Source organism: Geotrypetes seraphini, chromosome 2, assembly GCF_902459505.1.
Source record: "Geotrypetes seraphini chromosome 2, aGeoSer1.1, whole genome shotgun sequence".
Classification (NCBI taxonomy): Eukaryota; Metazoa; Chordata; class Amphibia; order Gymnophiona; family Dermophiidae; genus Geotrypetes; species Geotrypetes seraphini.
The window spans coordinates 492,397,106-492,419,324 of NC_047085.1; the positions used below are offsets into that span (position 1 = coordinate 492,397,106).

Genomic DNA, 22,219 nt, shown 5'->3' on the forward strand with positions numbered 1-22,219 from the left:
AGTTTGTTGTTTCCCCCGCCAGTCTCTCCTCATATTCCCTTTTAGCTTTTTTAACTACACGGTGACACTCCCTTTGGTGTTCTTTGTGTTCCATTTGGTTGTCCATTGTTTGGTCCTTTTTCCATTTTTTGAACGATACTTTCTTGTCACGTTACAAGGCTTCAAAGAAGGTTTGGATAGGTTCCTAGAGGATAAAGGAATTGAGGGGTACAGATAAGAGTAGCGGTAGGTTATAGGGATAGTCTGGGACCATTGCTCAGGCAATGGGCCTAATGGGCCGCCGCGGGAGCGGACCGCTGGGCGAGATGGACCTCTGGTCTGACTCAGCGGAGGCAACTTCTTATGTTCTTATGTTCTTTATGGAGACCCGAAATTGCCGTATCCCTCAATATGATATGCAAGAAGGTGTGCATCCAACCTGCACTTGAAACCCAGAACCGTAGTCTCCGCCACAACATCCACCGGCAGAGAATTCCAAGCGCCCACAACTCGCTGTGTGAAATAAAACTTTCTGACATTTATCCTGAACCTGCTGCCGCTCAGTTTCAGACTATGTCCTCTTGTCCGTGTCACATCTGACAATGTTAGTAATGCTGCTTCTTGGTCTATTTTATCAAATCCTTTTAATATTTTAATCATCTGTTCCTCCCCCCCAACCTCCCTATTTCTATAATTTATTAAATAATTTTTTGTATATATGGTTTTGCACCTTCTTAAAATTGAGGCTAAAACGTTTCACTTAAAGATCAAAATCTAGTCACACTAAAGGCGTGTGAAGCTGGGCTTAACTATCCCATGGGATTCCAGCGCTGGGGGAACAAATGATTAGAGGACTGGGACTGGCAATGCGGGTGCTGGAATATCTGTACGTCACTGGTTCTATATTCTATTTTCATAAGATCTACTGCATCAAAAGCCAGCTTATAATTCGACATGCAATTAAGAAAAATATTTAAGCATAATTGTCTTTTTATATTGATTTCCAGCTGTAGATAGGATATTGCCTAAACCAACTCCGGCTTTACAGTTGAACCACAAGCCTAAGACTTTCAACATACAGCCTCCCCCACTACTTCCAAAAACAGCAGCATTACTAGGCAAAGTTTTAAAAAAAACCTATGAGGATACATTCCAGAAGCAGTTATCTTTTTCTTTTCTTTAATATAGATTAGTGATTCAGTCATGTGTGATCTGAATGCCCAACGTCTGCGATTAGAGATTTGTCACAAAAAACTTACAACTGCATTTCATATAATTGGACATATTTTGTGATTCGAGGGTTACAGGCCATATGTGCCTTTGGATATTTTGGAACTCACACCATTGCCTCTCACAGACTTATCTCTACTTCAGGAAGCAGGTGAAAGTCTGGCTCATCTCCCAAATCTTTAATACATAAGGGGATTCGACTATACACTCATTCTGTTATCAGGACTAGCTTGCTACACACACTGCAACTAAATCAGTTCCTTATTAGAGAATGACACAGTGGTAGTTACCCAAGGCTAGACGCGAGTAGCCGCGGGTAACCCACTGAAAATGGGGGGGGGAAGTGCTCACTGCGGGCAAGGGGACAAGGCCATCCACCGCCCTGTGGAACGGTGAATGGCCTTGTCCCCGCAGTTAAGGGAGGGAAGGCGCGTGGTCACCGATCGCGCACGACCCCCTCCCTACCTCGGGTGAAATCTATCTCCCTCCCTCCCCTCCCTTACCTTCGCGGCGCTTTAGAAAATAAACTGAAGCTGGGGAAGCCTGCCTGTGCCGCCCTGCAGTCGCGTTTGTGTGGGTGGAAGCTTCTCCTCTGAGGAGGCTGTGCAAAAGGCTGATTGGAATCGACAGCTGTGCAGAAGGCTGATTCGCAGACTCAGTCATTCCCTGTATTTTCTGACTGGAAGAGGTAGTCAGAAAATACCATGAATGACCGAGTCCGCGATTCGCGAGCTGTGAATTCGCAGGGGGGTCTACTGTACATTCATGTACACAAGTCACTCTCTTTTCTAGCATCCAACTCCAGACATGGAAATTTATTAATAAAAGAGCTTATCACATACATTAAGCAGAAGCAATTTATGGTTGATACTTCTTTAATAACCTTTGAGAAACGCAGCATATAATACTCCAATTCTCACCTCACTAACACACAACACTGAATGGAACTCTAAACCCAGTGGCGCAGTAAGGGGTGGGGGGAGCGGCGGACCCACCTGGGCCTACCCACCTTGGTGAAGGCGCAGACATCTCTCCGTGCCTTCCCCGTCCTCCCCCACTGTGTGCACCTTTACTTCCCCTCCCTCCCCTGGTACCTCTAGCTCTTTGCTGGCATGCGCACTCGGCGCTCCCCTCTGACTTTACTTCCGGGTCCTGCGACTAGGAAGTGATGTCAGGAGAGCCGACGCTGGCAGCAAGTTGGACATGCTGCTCACATCAGGGAAACTAAACAGGTATGGGGGAAGGGAAAGGGGGGCAGAGAAAAGGGCATGGGACGCCTCTCACCCTTGTTATGCCAGTGTCTAAACCTTCTTTTTTTTTTTTGTATTTTCAGGATCACTATTAAACTTCAACTTCCATTTTTTTTTTTTTTTAGTGAAATTCAGTATTCGTATGTATTTCAACTCTAATCTCTTTCATATGTACACTTCTCCCTCCGTATTCGCTGTGATAGGGGATTAACAGACCCGCGAATGCAGAAAAACTGCGAATAACTTTTTCATACGTTATTTGCTGTTTTCTATTAAAAACCATCGTGAATATGGTGAAACCGCGAATCACATGGTGGGAGACCTGGCCTGTTCCTGAAGGAGAGGCAAAACACGGTGAAGTGCTGGGAACCAGCGATTTTCTCAGTAAACGGTTGGAATCAGCGATTTCTCTATGCAAGCTGATGTAATGGGGGGGGGAGGAGACAACAAGCTAAAAAACGTGAATAATCGAAACCGCGAATATGGAGGGAGAAGTGTATTGCAAGCAGATATCGGTCACGGAGAAGTCTTTGTCAGTGTGCAACTCATGCCAACAGCTTACTTGTGTAAGGAGCTGTACCCACAGGGTCTCTTTGTCACTTGGGTTTGGGTAGAATTTGCTGGTGTTTTTATCCGTTCCTGAGTTGCTGTTAGGCAGTCAAGCTACTCAACCATGTGATAGATCTGACTGTACCTCTTTTGCACCAATATAGAATTTTGTGGTCCGTTAACCATAGTAGCTCCGCTAAAGGCCTGAGGAAGATACTAAATAAAATAAGCGACAGTATGGATCCCTGGTGGTAGTCCACAGTTCAGTGCCCAAGATGATCATGTGCCGTGACAGAACGGAACGAATTTCTGGCTGGATGACAGAAAGAATTTCTACCATGCAAATATTGTGTCATCAACACCTGCTTCTAACAGTCACGTCAACATGTTACGGTCTGTGAGAAATCCATCAAAATTAGTCTCAGAGCAGATCCCCTGTCATAGCTTCTGCGGAGATCGTCAAGCAGGGACACATTTAGCCAGTTGTTTAGAACGCAGACACAGTGGCACAGCGCCCCCTCCTGACCACCGCCCCGCGTCCTCCTCGCCACACTTCCGCTGTCCCTTCCCACCCCTATGCCTCTAAGTCTTCACCAGCATGAGCGGCTTCTCCGCCTACTGCTCGAGTTGGCTTTCCCTCCGAGGTCACTTCCTGGCCCCGCGACCCGGAAGTGATTTCAGAGGGAGCCAGGCCTTCGCAACAGGCGAGAGTAGTTGCTCGTGCTGGCGATGATTTTAAAGAGGTACAGGGAAGGGAGGGCACCAGCATGGCATGGGGGGAGGGGGCAAATTATGTGGTGAAATCATTGCCGGTCAGTTGTGACTGGGAAGGCTGATTCTGTTGTGGGGGGTTGAACAACAAAGTAGCATGGTAAATGATGGCAGATAAAAGACATGTGTGGTCCATCCAGTCTGGCCAACAGTTACATTCATTCTCAAGATACAAAATCATTTTACTTGCTAAGTTTCAATATAAGATGCCCCCCCCCCCCCCCCCCGAGATAGGTAAGACCTTTACTGAGATGATTTGAACGTGGTATAAAATACTTATAATTGCTCTTGATCCTTTTTGCCGGGGGAGAGTGTGGCACAGTTGTTAAAGCTACAGTTTCAGCACCTTGAGGCTGTGGATTCAAACCCATGCTATTCCTTATGATCCTGGGCAAGTCACTTAATCCCCCCATTGCCCCAGGTACATTAGATAGATTGTGAGCCCACCGGGACAGACAGAGAAAAAATGCTTGAGTATCTGAATAATCTCATGTAAACCATTCTGAGCTCCCCTAGGAGAACGGTATAGAAAATTGCATAAATAAATAGTGTGAAAAGCTTCAGCCTCTGATAACCAGAGCTGCTATTGTGACATCATAATGCCTCATTCCACCAATGCCTAAGAGCCAACCTCATCAGTGATGTCATAATGGCTTGATTGTTCTATACTTGGCTCACTTCTACTACATTTTGATTTCTAGAATGGTGCAGTGGTTGAAGCTACAGCCTCAGCACCCTGAGGTTGTGGGTTCAAACCCACGCTGCTCCTTGTGCCCCTGGGCAAATGACTTAATACCCCCATTGCCCCAGTCTAGAGATGGGAGAGTAAAATGGCACAGAGAGTGCACAAAAAAGGCATACGAGACTATAGTTAAGGACCTAAATACAGTACTGTATGTATAATCCTAGAGAGGAGAAATAAGATTAGACCAGAGGACATGAAAGCCATTCAGATCTCTCAGAAGATACAGGGCACTAGAAGCAAACCTACTTCCAAAGAAAAATTCTAGAACAGGAAGATCACAGGGGGTAGACTCTGGAGTACGGTAATACTAGAAAATATTTCTTCACAAAGTGAGGGATTAAGCACAGAAAATCCTTTCTGTAACGTAGAGAAGGGAAAGTGAAGTCAGCTGGGGCCTTGCACACCGCAACAGAAAATAATAGCCCACAGGCCTGTCCAGTCTGTGCAATTTATCTGCCATCATATTTTCTGGGCATTTATGCTATCTGCTTAGACTTCCTGCTACTCCACTTGCATAGCAATGGAGTAAATGACAGTCAAAGAAACCAAATTTAAGAAATGGGACACAATATATGGAGATGAAAGGATAAGTTGGGAAGCTGAAGAAAGCTTTTATGAATTCTTGTATCTGAATCCACCTCACAGACTGGAGCAAAAGTATAAATTTTCAAATGGTTTTGCGGTGTTTTTTTTATTATTATATATACATATACCTTTATGATTTTGAAGGCAGAAAATATATTATATATTAGTAAATATATACATATATTATATATAAATACATACATTTTAATTGGCCTTTTTCTCTCAACTGTCCTATTAAGGTTTGTAAAGTGCACTCATAAGACAGAGAAGAATCACACAATCATAGAGTAGAAAATCATGATGGATAATATGGCTGCAAAGAGAACTGAAGGGCAAGGATGAAGGCCTGGAGGCTGCCACACGCGTACAGAACATTCCAGAAGTGTGTGTGGTGTGGGCGGGGAGGGGGGGGGAGAGAAGAGCTGATCTTTAAGCCTCAATTTGAAACATATTGCAAAGTATTGTACCAGCCTGTGAAAGCAGGAGCCTGACAGAACTTCCATTTACTACCTTGACAGCTAAACAGCAAGAAATGTGGTATTTTGATTGATACCTTGGGATCAGCCCCTGGAAAGAATCTGAAGAGAAGGAGGAGAGAACTGGACAGACAGCACCATCCCTGCAAATATCCCATGGAAACTGGATTAGTATAACCCCCAGGGCCTGTCCTAAAGTTTTCTCAGCACCTTAATTTGGAGGGTATGAAGGGGATCCCAAAACAAGATAAATATTCCTATATAAAGGAAACAGTATACAAATCTAGAAAGCTTTATTTTTAGCAACCACTCTTACAACCACCAAAGCACAGGACATAAACCATTTAGCCTGGGGAAAAAAAAACCCAAAAAAGATGGTTTTGAGTAATGAGGTGCTCAGGAGCAGCAGAAGCACTTTGCTGCTCTTTGTTTTTGTAGTTGCAAAGAGGTGCCATCTTATCCGCCCCCCATTCACAGCTGTCTGGCTATAGCTTGCTGCAATCGTGGGGGTAGATGGGAATGCACCGCACTGCACTTGTAGGCTGCCAATTGACCCATCATTGCACTAGCCAGACGCGACAGAAAGGGGTAGCATTAAAAAAAGGAAAAATAAGAATGTTTTCTGGCGTTGTAACTGTCTGCCAGCTGACCTCCCAGGAAAAAGCAAGGTTAAACTTCCAGTACTCATTTTCTGAGTCTCAACCTGCTCCAAACCATTTCTCGGTTGGCTTTTCCCTTACAGTTTAATATATTTTGCACTTCTTACTGGATCCCTAACTCAGCAGGCTTTCACCAAATTGAGGGGCCGATGACAGCAGTCCCCGATCTCTTTTCCCGCTCCACCTGTTGTTTCTTACAATATTTATAGCTTTTATTTTACTTTAATAGTCTCTATTTCTTATTTTAACTAGGCTTCCCATTGTGTTTTCCATCTGTCTTCGTTTTATTTTTCCCCATCATTTAAATACGATGATATTTGAGCACACCTTAATGTCTGAACACATACACACCATTCATCAGATAGTCGTAAACTATCTTTTCAGTCGTAGCACCTACACTGCGGAATTCCCTCCCCATTGGCCTTAGACAAGAAAATTGTGCCTTAAAATTTAAATCAGGTCTTAAAACTTTTTTGAAATCTAAATCATGATATTACCTTTAGTAACTTTTTCAGGTTTTTCTTTACTTTATCTCTCCTCTTGATTTGTTCCTGTCCCACGCCCTTTATTTTATTTTTCTCACTATTACGTATACCTTTTACCGACTTCCCTTGGTAGTCTTTTCAATGTTTTTAATATTCTATGTTAGTCTCCCTTTGTTTTTATTAATCGATATTTGATTTTACAATAGGCGGTATATCAAAATAAAATAAACTTGAAACCACAACATACACTTCGTGAATCTGGGTTGGTCTTTTGCTGTTTGTTGTAGGAAAAAGGAGGCGATGATTCCCCTGTATAAGACTAGCGAGACCTCATTTAGACTGCACCTTCCAAAAGATATAAAACGGCTGGAGTAGGTCCATAGGGTGGCTACTAAAATGATCAGTAGTCTTCATCATAAAGCATATGGGGACAGTTTGTATACTCTGAAAGAATGATGGGAGGGGAAATATAATAGAGACGTTTAAATATGTGGCATAAATGCACCTGAAGTGAGTCTCTTTCAATTGAAAGGAAACTCTGGAATGAGGTGGAGTAGGGTGAGGGGGAAAGGGAACAGGCTCAGAAGACCATTGATATATGGTCTGAAGAGACATGCTAGTGTTTCTATATTTTATAAGAAACTTCATTGGCTGCCTTTAGAGAAACATATAGGGCTAGATTCACTAAACAAACGGATCGTGTACTGATCGGTTTGCGAACCGATTTACTAACCTGTGTACCGATCCGATTCCGATCCATGCAAGCAAATGAGGGAAAACGGAATGCAAAGTAGGCAGGGATGCAATTCACTAAAAAAAAAAAAGAGGGACACCAACTGGGCTGACTGATCCAAAATAAGCGACTGCTGAGGGGCCAGTCGTTCAGGTCCTTTCCGACTGCCCTGCCTTCAGCCCCATCTCCTGCCTGCCCTGATCTCCTGCTCTTAGCCCCAATCTGCTGCTTGCCCCGATCTGTTGCCTGCCCCAATCTCTCCTGCCCTTCCATGCAGTGCAAGCCTGAAGTTTTAATCCACAGGCTTAAATCGGATTAAAACCACGGGCTTGCAAAAATTTTTTTTAAAAAAAGTTTCCTGCTGAAAGCATGCGCAGACAGGCAAGGAAGATGGTCTAAGCATGCTCAAGGATCAATCTCTAGAGATCCATGTGGTCAGTGGGGGGCGTGCCAACGATTGCCCCCATTTGCATGCAGGCCTTTAGTGAATTCGTTGGCTTGCATGCAAACAGACACGGATCGGACACAGATAGAAGGTTAGTGAATCTAGCCCACAGAGTTTAAAAATGTTTGCTTGGTTTATCATATTATAAAGGCAGAGGCATCCGATCATCTCACTTTGTTCTTTTCAAGTTTGCATTATTCATCTGATAGATTGAGTATTTTTACTGCAGTTTCCCCCTTTTAGAAGTATACATTTTAAACGTCAATTTAATGCTTCTTTTACATATGCTGCTATTGCTATTTGGAATGATATACCTATACAAATAAGGACAGAAGTTAGTTTATTGGAAATTTCGTAGAATGTTGAAAACATTTTTATATGATAGATTGTAAAGTTAGTACTTTTAGTTAAAGAATTGTAAGGATATCTTTTTAGCCAAAGAATTGTATTTTCCCATAGAATTATTATGGCTTCTTTTTGATATAGCCTTCAATCCTTAACCCTACTCCTCTGCCCTCCAAACCAGCCTGCTGATTAACCATTCCCCTTAACTGTATCCATGACATCCTGTTTGTCTGTCTTGCCTGTTTAGATTGTAAGCTCTTGCGAGCAGGGACTTTCTTATTCGTTGTGACTCTGTGCAGCGCTGCGTGCATCTGGTAGCATTATAGAAATAATTAATAGTAGTATGTAAATCACCTTGAACCAACTGGTATTAGAGCAATTCCGAATTCTTGTATTAGATTAGATAATACTTTTTCATGGAAAGGATGGTGAACGTGTGGAATGGCCTCCCGGTGGTAAAGATGAAAAAATGTGCCTCAATTCAAGAAAACCTGGGAAAAGTACAGATTGGGAAAATATTTGAAGTACTTGTATGTAAACCGCTTTGAGTGTGGTTGTAAAACTACAAAAAGACGGTATACAAGTCCCAATCCCATATATAGTATATATATGGTATATATAGTATATATGGTATATATAGTATAGTTCTTTATAAACATATATCCTTATATACAATTCAGTCATTAAATATGAATGACATAAGTTGAATAATTAGATATATGCATTTTAAAATAAATGTTGAAACACTTGGGAAATAGATGATTTGTGTATTCGCTAGCTCCGAATCAGGAGATTCTAGAAATGATTATAATATATACTATATTGTGTTTTTATTCTTAATTGTCCTTCAGTTAATATTTTTTATGACAATTTATATGTTTTTGATATTTGTTTTTATCTGTTTGTTACGCCTGATGCAAGCAATTACACCGAAACACAGCTCAATATCAAGTTCTTACGAACTTGTAGGTCTATTTCTCCTTTTCTGTGAAAATAAACTACGGTTGTTTCTATATTTCGGGATTCATTTTTTTGTATGGTTTTCTTTGGTTCCTCACAACAAGCCTGTTGGTCCACCCCTATTTTTTGGTACTCTCGAGTATCAGTATAACCAGGTGACCCCTAATGAAGTGGCAACTTTACCTTTAGGCCCTGATTCTCCAAAGTGCATCCCGATTTTAGGCGTCCTACAGCTGTCTAATCAGCCAATCGGGATGCACGTTTTTAAAAAAAAAATGCTCCCCAGGCAAGCCTGAAGGCACCTCCGGGAGCCTAGGGAGACCTGCAAGATGCCTAAGCTCGTCTAAGGGCCTTAGGCGGGCCTTAGGCTGAACCTAGGCGGCCCTACGCGTCTCCCTAGTAGAGGAGAAGCTTAAAATGTAGGCCAGCAAAATGCTGGCCTACTTTGTAAGTAGACACGGCCGCTATACTTATCGCGGCAAGGGATCTCTCTGCCGCTATAAGTATAGCGGGCCGCAGCCCCCTGACCAGGAGGGTGCCCAAACCCTCTGCCCGAAGACGCCCCCCCCCCCCCGACATTACCGATCCCCCCCCCAACAATATCGATAGCTGGCAGGAGGGTGCCCAATCCCTCCTGCCCGAAGACGCACTCCCCCCCGGCGCTAACCCCCCCCAAATCTCCACTCCACCAAACCTGTTCTTAGAAGGGTCTTGCACGTCTTGAGCCGGCAGGCACGCCTCGTCGAAATGAAGTGGGCCTGCCCCTTCCCGGCCCATCCCGCCGAAGCCTAAGGCCTGATTGGCCCAGGCTCTAGAAGCCTGGACCAATCAGGCCTTAGGCATAGCGGGTCCGCCCATCCCCACTTAATCTAAGGCCTGAAAGGCTTGATTGACGCCTATAGCTGCCTAAAATCGGGACGCACTTTTAGAGAATCAGGCCCTTATTGTCTACAATCAGTTCCATCAGAAAGAGAAAAAGGTTTGCTAACAATCTGGTTGCTAACACACCCTGGGACTTAAATTCTGCAGCAGTAAAAAGTGGCTCAATTTAAACACCAGAGTTTAAATTAAAATTCAGTAATGCAAAACATGCATATCAGCTGTTGGCTGTCACCATCACTGCTATCTGTTTAGTTTTGGACTTGTATTCAGCAGGCTTAAATAAAAAAATAGAGGGCCCCAATATTCAAAAAAAGCTGAGCTCCTAAATTTGTGCCCTATTTTCAGCCACTTTTTGGGCTAAACATTCATCATAATTTAGAAGCTTAAGAATTGTGGTTTTTAAGTTAGGCCTAGTTCGTTTGCCTAGATTTCTGACCCTAGTGCTGAAAATCTATGCTTGCATTGTCCAGATTTCCCTGGACATGTCCTCCTTTTGAGGACATGTCTGGGGATCAGGACGGCTTTTCAAAACCCGTCACTTTGTCCAGGTTTTGAAAAGCTTCCGCCAAAATTGTGCTGGGCAAGAGGGCATCCGCGCATGCGGATGATATGAAATTAGCTCACAGTTTCAACACACACATTCACACAATATCAGAGCAATATCAAGCTTTATCTGTATATCCAAGTATCTTTGATTCAGAAATAATTAAACTCCTCAATAATACATCTCACAGTCTCACAACTTTATAAAGAGCCTGCAAATATATCAGGAATGCTGACTGGAAACAGTTCTAAACCACATAACATCTTAGAATTCTAAGAGAAGAGACCACTCTTAAGGTTCTAGACCAGGGGTGTCCAACCTTTTGGCTTCCCTGGGCCGCATTAAAAAGTTTTCTGGGGCTGCACAAACACTGCAGCAAGACAGAGGAGGGAGCCGGCAAGACGGTAAACACCCAGGGGCAGCAGAGAAAAACACTGCATCGCCCTCGACCGGGGCCACATAAAATACTTCACGGGGCCGCAGGTTGGACATCCCTGTTCTAGACCATCAATTCTCAAAAGAACATTTAGCTTTTAAAAATAGTTTCAGATTCTCCAAGCTTCACACAACTATGTATACTGGTTAAGGTCTCAGCAGACTAGTAATCAGAAAAGGTTGCAGGCAATCTGAGTTGAATCAGTGAAGGGATTAAAATTCTCTCTCTCTGTACTTAAATCCAGTTTAAATTCTAAAACACATTTTAATCAATTTTCCTCTGACATAAATCAAACTTAATTTATAAATCTCAATAAATCATGAGAAACAGCAAGTATCAGATAAGTTCTTGACCCACAACTCGCACAAACTCAGCTGTATCCTCCTTCACAGCCTTCTCATTACACCTCAGCTCAATAACCCATAAGCAGGTTTAATATGCAGCATTTCTCATGAAATCAAACATTTATAGGAAATATTATTTCAAAAATATTCACTCCTTCCACACACACAAAAATTCTAGAGCTGACATACAAATTTTCACTCAGCAGCCACACACCATTTCCTCTCAAATGGTAGATGTGTGAAACAGTCTCCCGGAAGACGTGGTGGAGACAGACTGTGTCTGAAATCAAGTGGTGTGGGATAGGCACGTGGGCTCTCAGAGAGAGAAAGAGCTAATGGTTACTGCGGATGGGCAGATTAGATGGGCCATTTGGCTTTATCTGCCATCATGTTTTTATGTTTCCTTGTGCAGCCTTAAGTCCTCTGCTCTCCTCCAGCTCACAATAACAGTCCTGGGGCTCTTAATGAGGCAGTTGCTATTAAGTACAGCTTTCTCCAAGCTTCCTGCCTCAGACTCTCTATCCTAGATGCACTAAATGATCTGAACGTGTACCGATATTTGCTAACCTAGTTTAACTGGTTTAGCGACTAACTGAAATTCCTGACCCAATGTTCAAACGGCTCATCACGTGGTTTTCCATGAATTCGTACATTCTGCGACTCAAGCATGCAAACGACCTCGTTACTATTAAAATGAAGTCATTAATATTAAAAAGAGCCATCTAATTGATGTCCTAACATTGCAAAGCCATAAACGGACTGTTAATACCAACCCGAAAAAACTAACAGGTCTAGACTAGATCTGACGGTAACTGTGTTACCAACAGGTCTGCCATGTTTTTTCTATGGGCACAGATGCTGTGTGTATAACACACACACACAATATCTGCCCCCCCCCCCGATAAGGGCCCCTCTCGATGACCCCCGGAACAAATGTACAGGCAGGAGGGATGCCCACTCCCTCCTGCAGCCGCATCCCCCTCCCCCTGCAAAACCGACCCCCCCCTGACAGAACCCCCCCTTCCCCATACTTTACAAAAAGATCAGCAGGAGGAATGCCCATTCCCTCCTTCCATCGGATGCCCCCAGGCCTCCCCCCCCCGAACCACCCTGTTCCTCTACATGAAGAAGACAGGAGGGATGCCTAGTCCCTACTCTTCACAGGCCTGCCATGCCAAAATGGCAGACCTTCTCCTTCCTGGTGCATCCTGGGATGAATGGGGAGGAGCCTAAGGCCCTGATTGGCTTAGGCATCCTACTTGGTGCATCCTGGGATACACTGGGAGGAACCTAAGGCCCTGATTGGCTCAGATGCCTAAGGCCCCTGGGAGGTCTATGGTTCCTGCTGACAACACTGTAGGAAGCATGCCTGAGAGAAGGAAGACCTAAAGAACTGAAAAGGAAGGCCCGACGAGTTGCGGGAAGTTGAATCATAATGGCTGCCACAGCAAAGACAGCGTGTCAAAATGGAGCCATGCTACTCTACGGGCCTCACACATAATGGCTACTGGAGGAAAGAGCCTGCCCTTGCCCCACCATACCAATCCCACCTGCCACTTGATGAAGGTCAGGAAACACAAGTGGAGGACTAGTCTAGTGATTAGAGCAGCTGCCTCAGCACCCTAAGATTGTGAGTTTGAATCCCACTGCAGTTCCTTGCGACTCTGGGCAAGTCACATAACACTTCATTGCCCCATGGAAACTGCTTTGATTATGTAAACCACAAAGAAAAAAGCGGTGTATCAAGTTTCATCCCTTTAACTTGCTCCAGGCAAGAGCAGGAAATAAAAAAATCAAAGTGGATCCTGACTGGCCTGAAGCAATCCTGCCACCATGCAGGAACACTCCCCACTCCTAAAGTCAGCCACAGCAGAACTGCTTTTCTTCACCTTGTTTTGTTGTTGCTGTGAGGAGGGCAAGGACGTGGCAGGAAACAAGGAAGGATGGGGGAGGGACCTTGGGAACTTGCACACTAAGTGTACCCCTTTTATCACATGCTGCCAACAGGTCGAAAAGCCCCTCCCAGATACCCATGCGTCCAGAAGAGATTTCCCCCCAGATAACCCTGCGTCTAGAGATACCCCCCAAAGAGATATCCCCCAGATACCCCCAAGTCCAGAAGATGAAACTAGGAGGTGATGAGAAACCATCCATCCACCTTGGCTTACCAAGGAGTTTACCATCCTATATGTGAGAGAACTCCGTTTGAAGTTCTCTATCTCCATCTGCTGGTAGATGGTCATAACCCACACATCTCTAGATTCACAGGTCATTACATTACATTACATTACATTAGGGATTTCTATTCCGCCATTACCTTGCGGTTCAAGGCGGATTACAAAAGGTTAAATTAAAAACAGAGTTACAATGATTAGCTAGAGAGGTAGGTTGTAGATCTTATAGACATTTAGCGGGTTGTTGAGGGTGAGGTGGTTTGTAGTAGAGTTGATAGGTGGTCAAAGTGGAGGTTCTTTTGTTATTATTAGTGAGTAATGGTTAGATTGATCGTCAGTTTTGGTGTTACTAAGAGGTCGTGATGTTATTGCTGTTTCAGGAATTTCTTGAAAAGTGTGGTCTTTATTTCCTTTCTGAATGTCCTATAGTCTGGGGTGGTCATCAGAAGGTTGGAGATTTGGTTGTCCAGTCTTGCGGCTCGAGTGGCTAGTAGGCCGTCGTGTAGTCTTGTTCTTTTTACTTCCTTGATTGGGGGGGGTATGAATGGGGAGTGCGTTTTTCTGTGTCTGGTAGTGGGTGCTTGGATAAGGCGATTGTTCAAGTATGATGGGCTGTCTCCGTGTATGGTTTTAAATAATATGCAGTAGAATTTGAATTGGATTCTTTCTTGGATTGGAAGCCAATGTGAGTTGATGAAGGCATCCGTAATGTGGTCATGTTTTTTCAATGAGTATATGAGTCTCAAAGCTGTATTTTGGATTGTTTGGAGTTGTCTAATCATAGTTGCAGGGCAAGGAAGGAAGAGGATGTTGCAGTAGTCCAATATACCCAGTATTAGAGATTGTACTATAAGTTGAAATTGTGTTCTTTCAAAGAATTTTCGGACTTGTCTCAGGTTTCTCATGATTGCGAATGATTTCTGAATTGTTTTATTTATTTGCGGTTGCATAGTGCAGCATCTGTCTATGGTCATGCCAAGTAGTTTTATGGTGGTTTGGATGGGATATTTGATTGCGTTTATCTCTAAGTTGGTTGTGGTTTGGATCTTGTCATTTTCGAGAAGGATGAATTTGGTTTTGTCTTGGTTGAGTTTAAGTTTGTGATTTTTCATCCAGGTTGTGACTGTTTCAAGTGTTTGGTGAAGTCATCTTTTTTGTTTTTCTGTGTTCTACCTTGAGAAGGTAGAATCTTCTGTTTCGGTGTATCGGGTATTGGAGATTGACCATGTCTTTTGCTCCATGGGACAAAGTATTAAGCTTCAATGAAGAAAGGCTCAATAAACTTTTACAAGAAGCTCCTGCTTTTGACACGATGGAAGCTCCAACACAGACTTTGTTAGATAAATGGACAGAATATGTGAACCTTAATAAAACTGTTATACAGAATGAAATGGCATTTTGCCACCATTTTGCAGTATTGGGTCTTGTACATGACTAAAAAGACTGAGCACCACAGGTCGCCTCTTTTGTTTTTGTGTTCTTGAGGAGGTAGAATCTCCTGTCTGGTTGTATTGTAGAGGAATAAAACTTTCACACTCTTCTAACTTAAAAAAGCACTTGCTCAAAGGTCAGGCATGGATCCTTACCAACACTGAAGCCCTGTCAAAGCAGCCTACCAAAAACAGATCCAAAAACCAAACAGGACAGACTAAGTATCAGATCACAGCAATCAGTGTCAGAACAAAAGTGTATTAGCACAAAAAAGTCTTGTATGTGTCATTAATAGGTTACATATTAAAGAGAGGCCTGTCACAGACGCCTATTACAAAATTACCAGTTACTTCTGCAAAGATCTTTTAACAAGTTATTTTTGGTTTTCATTGCTTGATAACAGAATCAGCTGATGGAGAATCCCTTTAATATCAGACAGCCTCCAAAATAATTCACCCTTTATGCCATCAAAGAAAGCAATAGTTCGTCCTGCTCTGAAGATAATCCTTTTAGATCACCCCTGGTTAGTCCTTGTGAACTTGACCACGAATATTGAGCTAAGTATTTGAACATCTTACAAAATATCTTAAAAACAACAATGGCTTATTTAACTAATTATAAGAGCAATTCAACAAAGGACCCGATGAGGAATTGATGCATAAAGCCAAATACTATGAAAATTTTGAGTATATTGGTGGCATCTCTGAGGGCCTTACTGCACTACTGGTTCTTAGTGAGAGTATTAAGGGATGATCTAAAAGGATTATCTTCAGAGTAGGACGAACTATTGATTTACTCTCCTTTCAATATCATTGATTAAGTACGCTGTAGTTGATAAAGCAAAGAAAGCAATGCAGTCTGGTCCTTCAAGCTTTTCTGACTTTTACCTAAACACACCTGAAAGCACTTGGCTATACCTGAGCAGCTAAGAAACTTCGCCTTAGATAGAAGGGAAGGTATCCTTCAGGGTCTAGTGCTATACTCAGCATTTTAACTCTGTTTTTCAGGGGTCTAGAGCTGGTAATGGAGAACTGAGAAGTTTTCAGGTGACACCAAGGCAGGAAAGAGCACAGATATATCTGAGGACAGGCCCACCATTCAAATAAACCTTAATAGCTCAGTAAATGGGTCGAAAAGATGGAAAATGAGATGAAGCACCATGTAATGAACCTAGGAAAGAACAATCCTGGGGCTGGTTATGTTTTGAATAGAGGAGTCATCAAGGTCATCGTTAAGAAAGACCTAGGTGTAACCTTCTCTAACAAGACAGACAATGCACAGTAGCTTATAAACAAGCCTACATCTTCCCAGGATAGTGCAGTAGCAATTCTGCTGGCTGGAAGCAGAGACAAAGCAACATACCAAGCAATCACCAGTCACATGTGGATACTTGACAGCGCTTTGAACATCAACCCAAAGTGCTAAGTCAATTCTAGAATGTGCAAACAGGAAAACTAAAACACAATTGTAGAATTACAGAGAAGATGTCACATTTGCAATATACAGTATATTGCCAGAATAAAGACAACATGGAAAACACCTTATCAAGGTTTTGGGTTTTAAAAATACCCAGGGCTGGCCTAAGGGGATTTGAAACCGTAGGCTAAGCTTTGAGCTGTGTGCCTCCCCTCCCACTTCCCTATTCCCCATCCCCCTTCTCTTTTTTATTTATTTATTTAAAACATTTGTAGCCCACATATCAAACGTCTATGCGGATAACACCATTACATGCATAATAAAACTAGACAAATCAGCACCATACAATATACAATTCAAAAACATCTACAAATAAATAAACGAAATAATAACAAAACTATACAATACCCAAATCTGAAAATGCCAGTCGAAAAAAGTGAGCTTTCAAACTTTTTTGAAAGGCCAAAAAAAAGATCAGCATCCAGCATCTCTCCCCTTCTCTTCTTTCACCAACTGGTGAAAAAAAGCAAGCAACTCAAAACGTATAGGAGAGTGAAAGTTTACATGCCCTGAAGAAACGGTTTGTCACCGTGAAACGTCGGCGATTATTTAAATATCACTTAGTTCCTTACAATATAGAGGCAACTGCTACTTTAGTCCTACACTAATAAAGTATGTGGTGTTTGCACATTCCCTTCGGAAGTTTTTTGCTGATGATGTGGGTGGATGAGGTTTGAGCATTTATGCTCTACCTAAAACAAAACCTGAGGCTTTTTCTTCCGTTAGGATAGTGCTCTCAAATAAGAGTGGAGTTTTTACATTTAGTATTGTAATACAGACTCAACAGTTTGTTTTGGCTATAAACAGCCTTCCTAGGGAGGTCTTATCTTGCACTTTAAGGATAACTATGACAAATTATAACCTGTAAACTATAGATTAAGAACATAACAAGTGCCTCTGTTGGGTCAGACCAGAGGTCCATCATGCCCAGCAGTCCGCTCACACAGGGACTCACCAGGTCCAGGACCTGTATAGTAACCCTCTATCTATACCCTTCTATCCCCTTTTCCTTCATAAAATTGTCCAAACCCTTCTTGAACTCCAATACTGTACCTTGTCCTATCATGCCCTCTGGAAGCGCATTCCAGGTATCCACCACCCGTTGGGTGAAGAACTTCCTAGCATTGGTTCTGAATCTGTCCCCTCTTAATTTTTCCGAATGGCCTCTCGTTCTTGTAGTTTTCAAAAGTTTGAAGAATCTGTCCCTCTCCACTTTCTCTATGCCCTTCAAGATCTTGTAAGTCTCTATCATGTCCCCTCTAAGTCTCCGCTTCTCCAGGGAAAAGAGCCCCAGTTTCTCCAATCTTTCAGCGTGTGAAAGGTTTTCCATACCTTTTATCAAACGTGTCGCTCTCTTCTGAACCCTCTCGAGTATCGCCATATCCTTCTTTAGGTATGGCGACCAATATTGGACGCAGTACTCCAGATGTGGGCGCATCATCGCCCGATACAATGGCAGGATAACTTTTTTCGTTCTGGTTGTAATACCCTTCTTGATTATACCTAGCATTCTAACTTGGGGGTGGGTTAGGGACCCATAGAGAGGTGGACCCATGCCCATAAGCCCCTGTAATCACTGCATTGATATTGAAACATGTGCACTCCCCTATACACCCCCAAAACCCTTTTTTACTAGCATATAAGTGACTCCTGCAGCCATAAGGGCTATTGGTAGATAAGTGGGTCTAGGGCAGGGGTAGGGAACTCCGGTCCTCGAGAGCCGTATTCCAGTCGGGTTTTCAAGATTTCCCCAATGATTATACATTGAAAATAGTGCATGCAAATAGATCTCATGCAAAGTCATTGGGGAAATCCTGAAAACCCGACTGGAATACGGCTCTCAAGGACTGGAATTCCCTACCCCTGGTCTAGGGGATTCTGGAGGTGGTTTGGGGGGCTCACCATGACCTATAAGGGAGCTGTAGTGAGATGAAGACATGGCACCCTTTTTGTGAAGTTCACAGCAGTGCCCTGTAAGGTAACCCACTATTTAGGTGCCATGTCTGAGTGTTCAGTCCATCACTTTGCAGACCCCTCCCACGTCTAACAGGGCTTGTTCTAGACGTTTTTAACTTGGATGAAAAGTTGGACGAAAATGTGGTATAAAGATGGATGATTTAGCGGCCTGGACGATCAGATCGGCAGGATGTATAGTTAGACAATTTTCGAAACAAAAAAAAATTTGGACGTATTTTTAAAAAATGTGTCCTAAGCTATTTTTTAATTTGGACGACTTGCGACTTTCGATTATGCCCCTCCATGTATATATATGTATGACCAAACAGTAAAAGACAGAAAAACAGTGCTACCCTGTTTCCCCAAAAATAAGACCTATCTCGAAAATAAGCCCTAGCATGATTTTTAAAGATGCTCCTAATATAAGCTCTACTCCAAAACTAAGCCCTAGTTAAGATTGACTCCCAAAGCCCCTTCCCGCGAATGTCCTTGACACTCCCCAACTCCATCCCCGACACTAGTACTGTCTGATTTACCGAAAAAATTGGACTTGTCAATTCAGCAATCCCCACCCCAGTGAGACCTGACATACCTCTGCTCGGAGTCCTCCAAAAACAGCTGCCATTGCTTCTGTTTTTGGAGGCCTTGGAGCAGAGGTATGTCAGTCTCACATTGGGAGGGTCAGTGGGGTTCTGCTGCACAAGGGGATTAGAGATGCTGCACATGGGGGGGGGAGAAAGAAAGAGGAAGAATTGGGGTGGAGGAGAGGAAGGGAGAGATAATTGTACATGAAAAAATAGGACATCCCCCCAAAATAAGCCCTAATGCGTTTTTTGGACCTCAAATTAATATAAGACACTGTCTTATTTTCGGAGAAATATGGTAGGTGAAATTACATAAATAAAATAATACACCAATGAAATGCCTAATGTGAGAAGATGTGGGAAAAAAAAGAAATGAAAATAAGTGTATAAAACGAGGTGTGAACTAAAAAGAGGATCAAATGAAATAAGATATAATCCCAGATACAAAATGGTAGATTCACTAAAGCCCCCCTTACCTGTCCGATCCATTTCCTATCCGTAGTCAAGACTTGCCAGGCGACCGATCCACTAAGGCTCTCCATGCAAATTACCTAATCAGACACACGCCCACAAGCGATCTCATGGATCGCAGAAGACTGATCGCGACGCTTGCACAGACCATCATTACTGGCTGAACATGCGATCCGCACATGCGCCGTTCTCCTGCACAAGCGAGGTCAAAACAAAGGGGGAGGGGTGGCGAAGTAATCCTCTTCTTCCCTTAACACATTAATCTCCCACAGCTTCCAGTACCGTCTCTATGCTTACAACTCACAAATCTACCTCTCTATGCCTGACATTTCTACAGCAGTCCAGGCCAGAGTCTCGGCCTGCCTGTCTGACATTGCTACATGGATGTCACACCACCATCTAAAGTTAAACAGGGCCAAGACTGGACTGAACTGCCTATCCACTCCCTATATTCTCTATTTCAGTGAATAACGCTCGCATCCTCCCTATCTCGACAGCTTGCAACATTGGGGTCATCTTTGACTCGTCTCCATCCTTCTCTTCGCATATCCAAAAAACCACCAAGACCTGTTGCTTCTTTCTATACAACATTGTTAAAATCTGGAGTTTCCTTTCTCAGCACGCTGCCAAGACCATTATCCATGCCCTCGTCACCTCGATTACTGTAACATGCTTCTCACAGGTCTCCCACTAATCCAGTGGTCTCAAACTCAAACCCTTTGCAGGGCCACATTTTAGATTTGTAGGTACTTGGAGGGCCTCAAAAAAATAGTTAATGTCTTACTAAAGAAGTGACAATTTTGCATGAGGTAAAACTCTTTATAGTTTATAAATCTTTCCTTTTGGCTAAGTCTTAATAATAATATTGTAATTTATAGCTAAAGAGACATATGATCGATAAACTGTTTTATTTTACTTTTGTGATTATGATAAACATACTGAGGGCCTCAAAATAGTACCTGGCGGGCCGCATGTGGTCCCCGGGCTGTGAGTTTGAGACCACTGCCCTATAAGAACAGCACCAGACCGTCAGTCCACGCTTTGCAACTCCTTGGAATCTCTCAGCAGTGCCGCTGCCTGTCAGCACCTGCCAGCCTGAGTCACACCCACCCAACCAGCACAAGTCCTAGGATCACAATGACAGCCCGACCACTCAACAGTAGAAAAATAAGTAGTATGCAGATGTAGAAATCCCTTCACTGATCACCCACCCTCTCAGCCAGGCTGGCTTTGGAGATGTTCCTAATGCACATGGGTTTTGCTTGCAGCAGAGACAGTGCACAAATCTTCTCTCGGGCACATTTGCTTGTGGCTGTCCTGAAAAGCAGACTACCTCCAAGAGGTGCTGTATAACCATCTCTGCCTTAGGATTCTTATCTGTGTGAAAAGGATCAATAAAAAAAAGAAAGAAAGGGTGGGGGAGAAAGACAGAGGCTGAGATATGTAAAAAGCACATCGAGCAACTTACCCAACGTGCAGCAACAAGCCTATGGACAGAGACATCTGGATTCTGGAACAGAATTGGAACATAGAACATCTTCACACACAGCAAGGGAATGCTCAGGGCACGTCACCTAACCTGGTTAGGACACACCTCGAGCACAGAACGGGAGGACACCTTTTGTGAATCACCCCCACTGAAAGAGACAGGAGTAAGAATCCTCGAGACGCCCTGGCAAAACAACATGCTTTCCTGAACCGTGCCCAAGATATACAGTAACAGTGATAAAGTGCATCGTTCTTTCTCTCTTTCAGAAGCTGCAGTCAAGACAAACTGACCTGCCTAGGTCCCTCACCCCAGAGATAGCCGCATGCATGAAGACAGCACCATTCAGAGTAACAGGTATCACAGCAACCTGAACAAAAATCAAGAGACTGCCAGAGAAAACCTGAAACTAGAAACTTGATTTAAGAAATACTAATGGTATTTCTGGCAGATTGCAGGACAAGGCTAGGAAGACAGGGAGCTTCAAACAATTCTACAAAGACAAGGATTGGGAAGTTTCAAAAGCAGAACAGGTAGAGGATATAGGCAAAATTGGGAGGAGGATGCCTGAAGCATGGTACCAAGTTATGAAGAAACAATAATGGCAGCCAAGCACATATGGAATGGGAGACCATATATGTTTAATGTGTAAAAAAATCCTTATATAAGATTGAGGAGAGAGCAACTGGCCATTAAGCAGTGTTGTTGACAACACTCACAATCCTCCTGCTACAACTGCCAAGTCAGAGTCCCAGTTTGCTGTAGGAAGGTTCAAGGTACTGGTCGCCGTACATGATGAAGGACATGGTACCCTTGAAAAGAGGAGACCGAGAGGGACATGATCAAAACATTAAAGATAATGAAGGGAATAGACTTAATAGATAAAGAAAGGTTGTTCACCCTCTCCAAGGTAGAGAGGGCACTTTCTAAAGTTAAAAGGGGATAGATTCCGTGCAAACATAAGGAAGTTCTTCTTCACCCAGAGAGTGGTAAAAAACTGGAACGCTCTTCCGTAGGCTGTCATAGGGGAAAACACCCTCCAGGGATTCAAGACAAAGTTAAACAAGTTCCTGCTGAACCAGAACGTACGCAGGTAAGGCTAGTCTCAGTTAGGGCACTGGTCTTTGACCTAAGGGCCGCCACGTGAGCGGACTGCTGGGCACAATGGACCACTGGTCTGACCCAGCAGCGGCATTTCTTATGTTCTTATGACCGACACCTCT

At 43.3% G+C, this 22,219-nt stretch overlaps 1 protein-coding gene across 3 annotated transcripts in view; it reads right to left on the reverse strand.

Annotated features, from left to right (window-relative positions):
- NBEAL2 (neurobeachin like 2) overlaps window positions 1-22,219 on the reverse strand; it is a 408,006-nt gene that overhangs the window by 365,142 nt on the left and 20,645 nt on the right. Inside the window, exon 1 of one of the 3 annotated variants that reach the window (XM_033931895.1) lies at window positions 20,722-20,785. The exons of the other annotated variants lie outside the window; for them this stretch is intronic. Coding sequence (XP_033787786.1) covers window positions 20,722-20,763 — 42 coding nt within the window. The 5' untranslated portion in view covers window positions 20,764-20,785. Of the gene's footprint in view, window positions 1-20,721; window positions 20,786-22,219 lie in introns of those variants that run through there. 3 annotated transcript variants of the gene reach the window in all.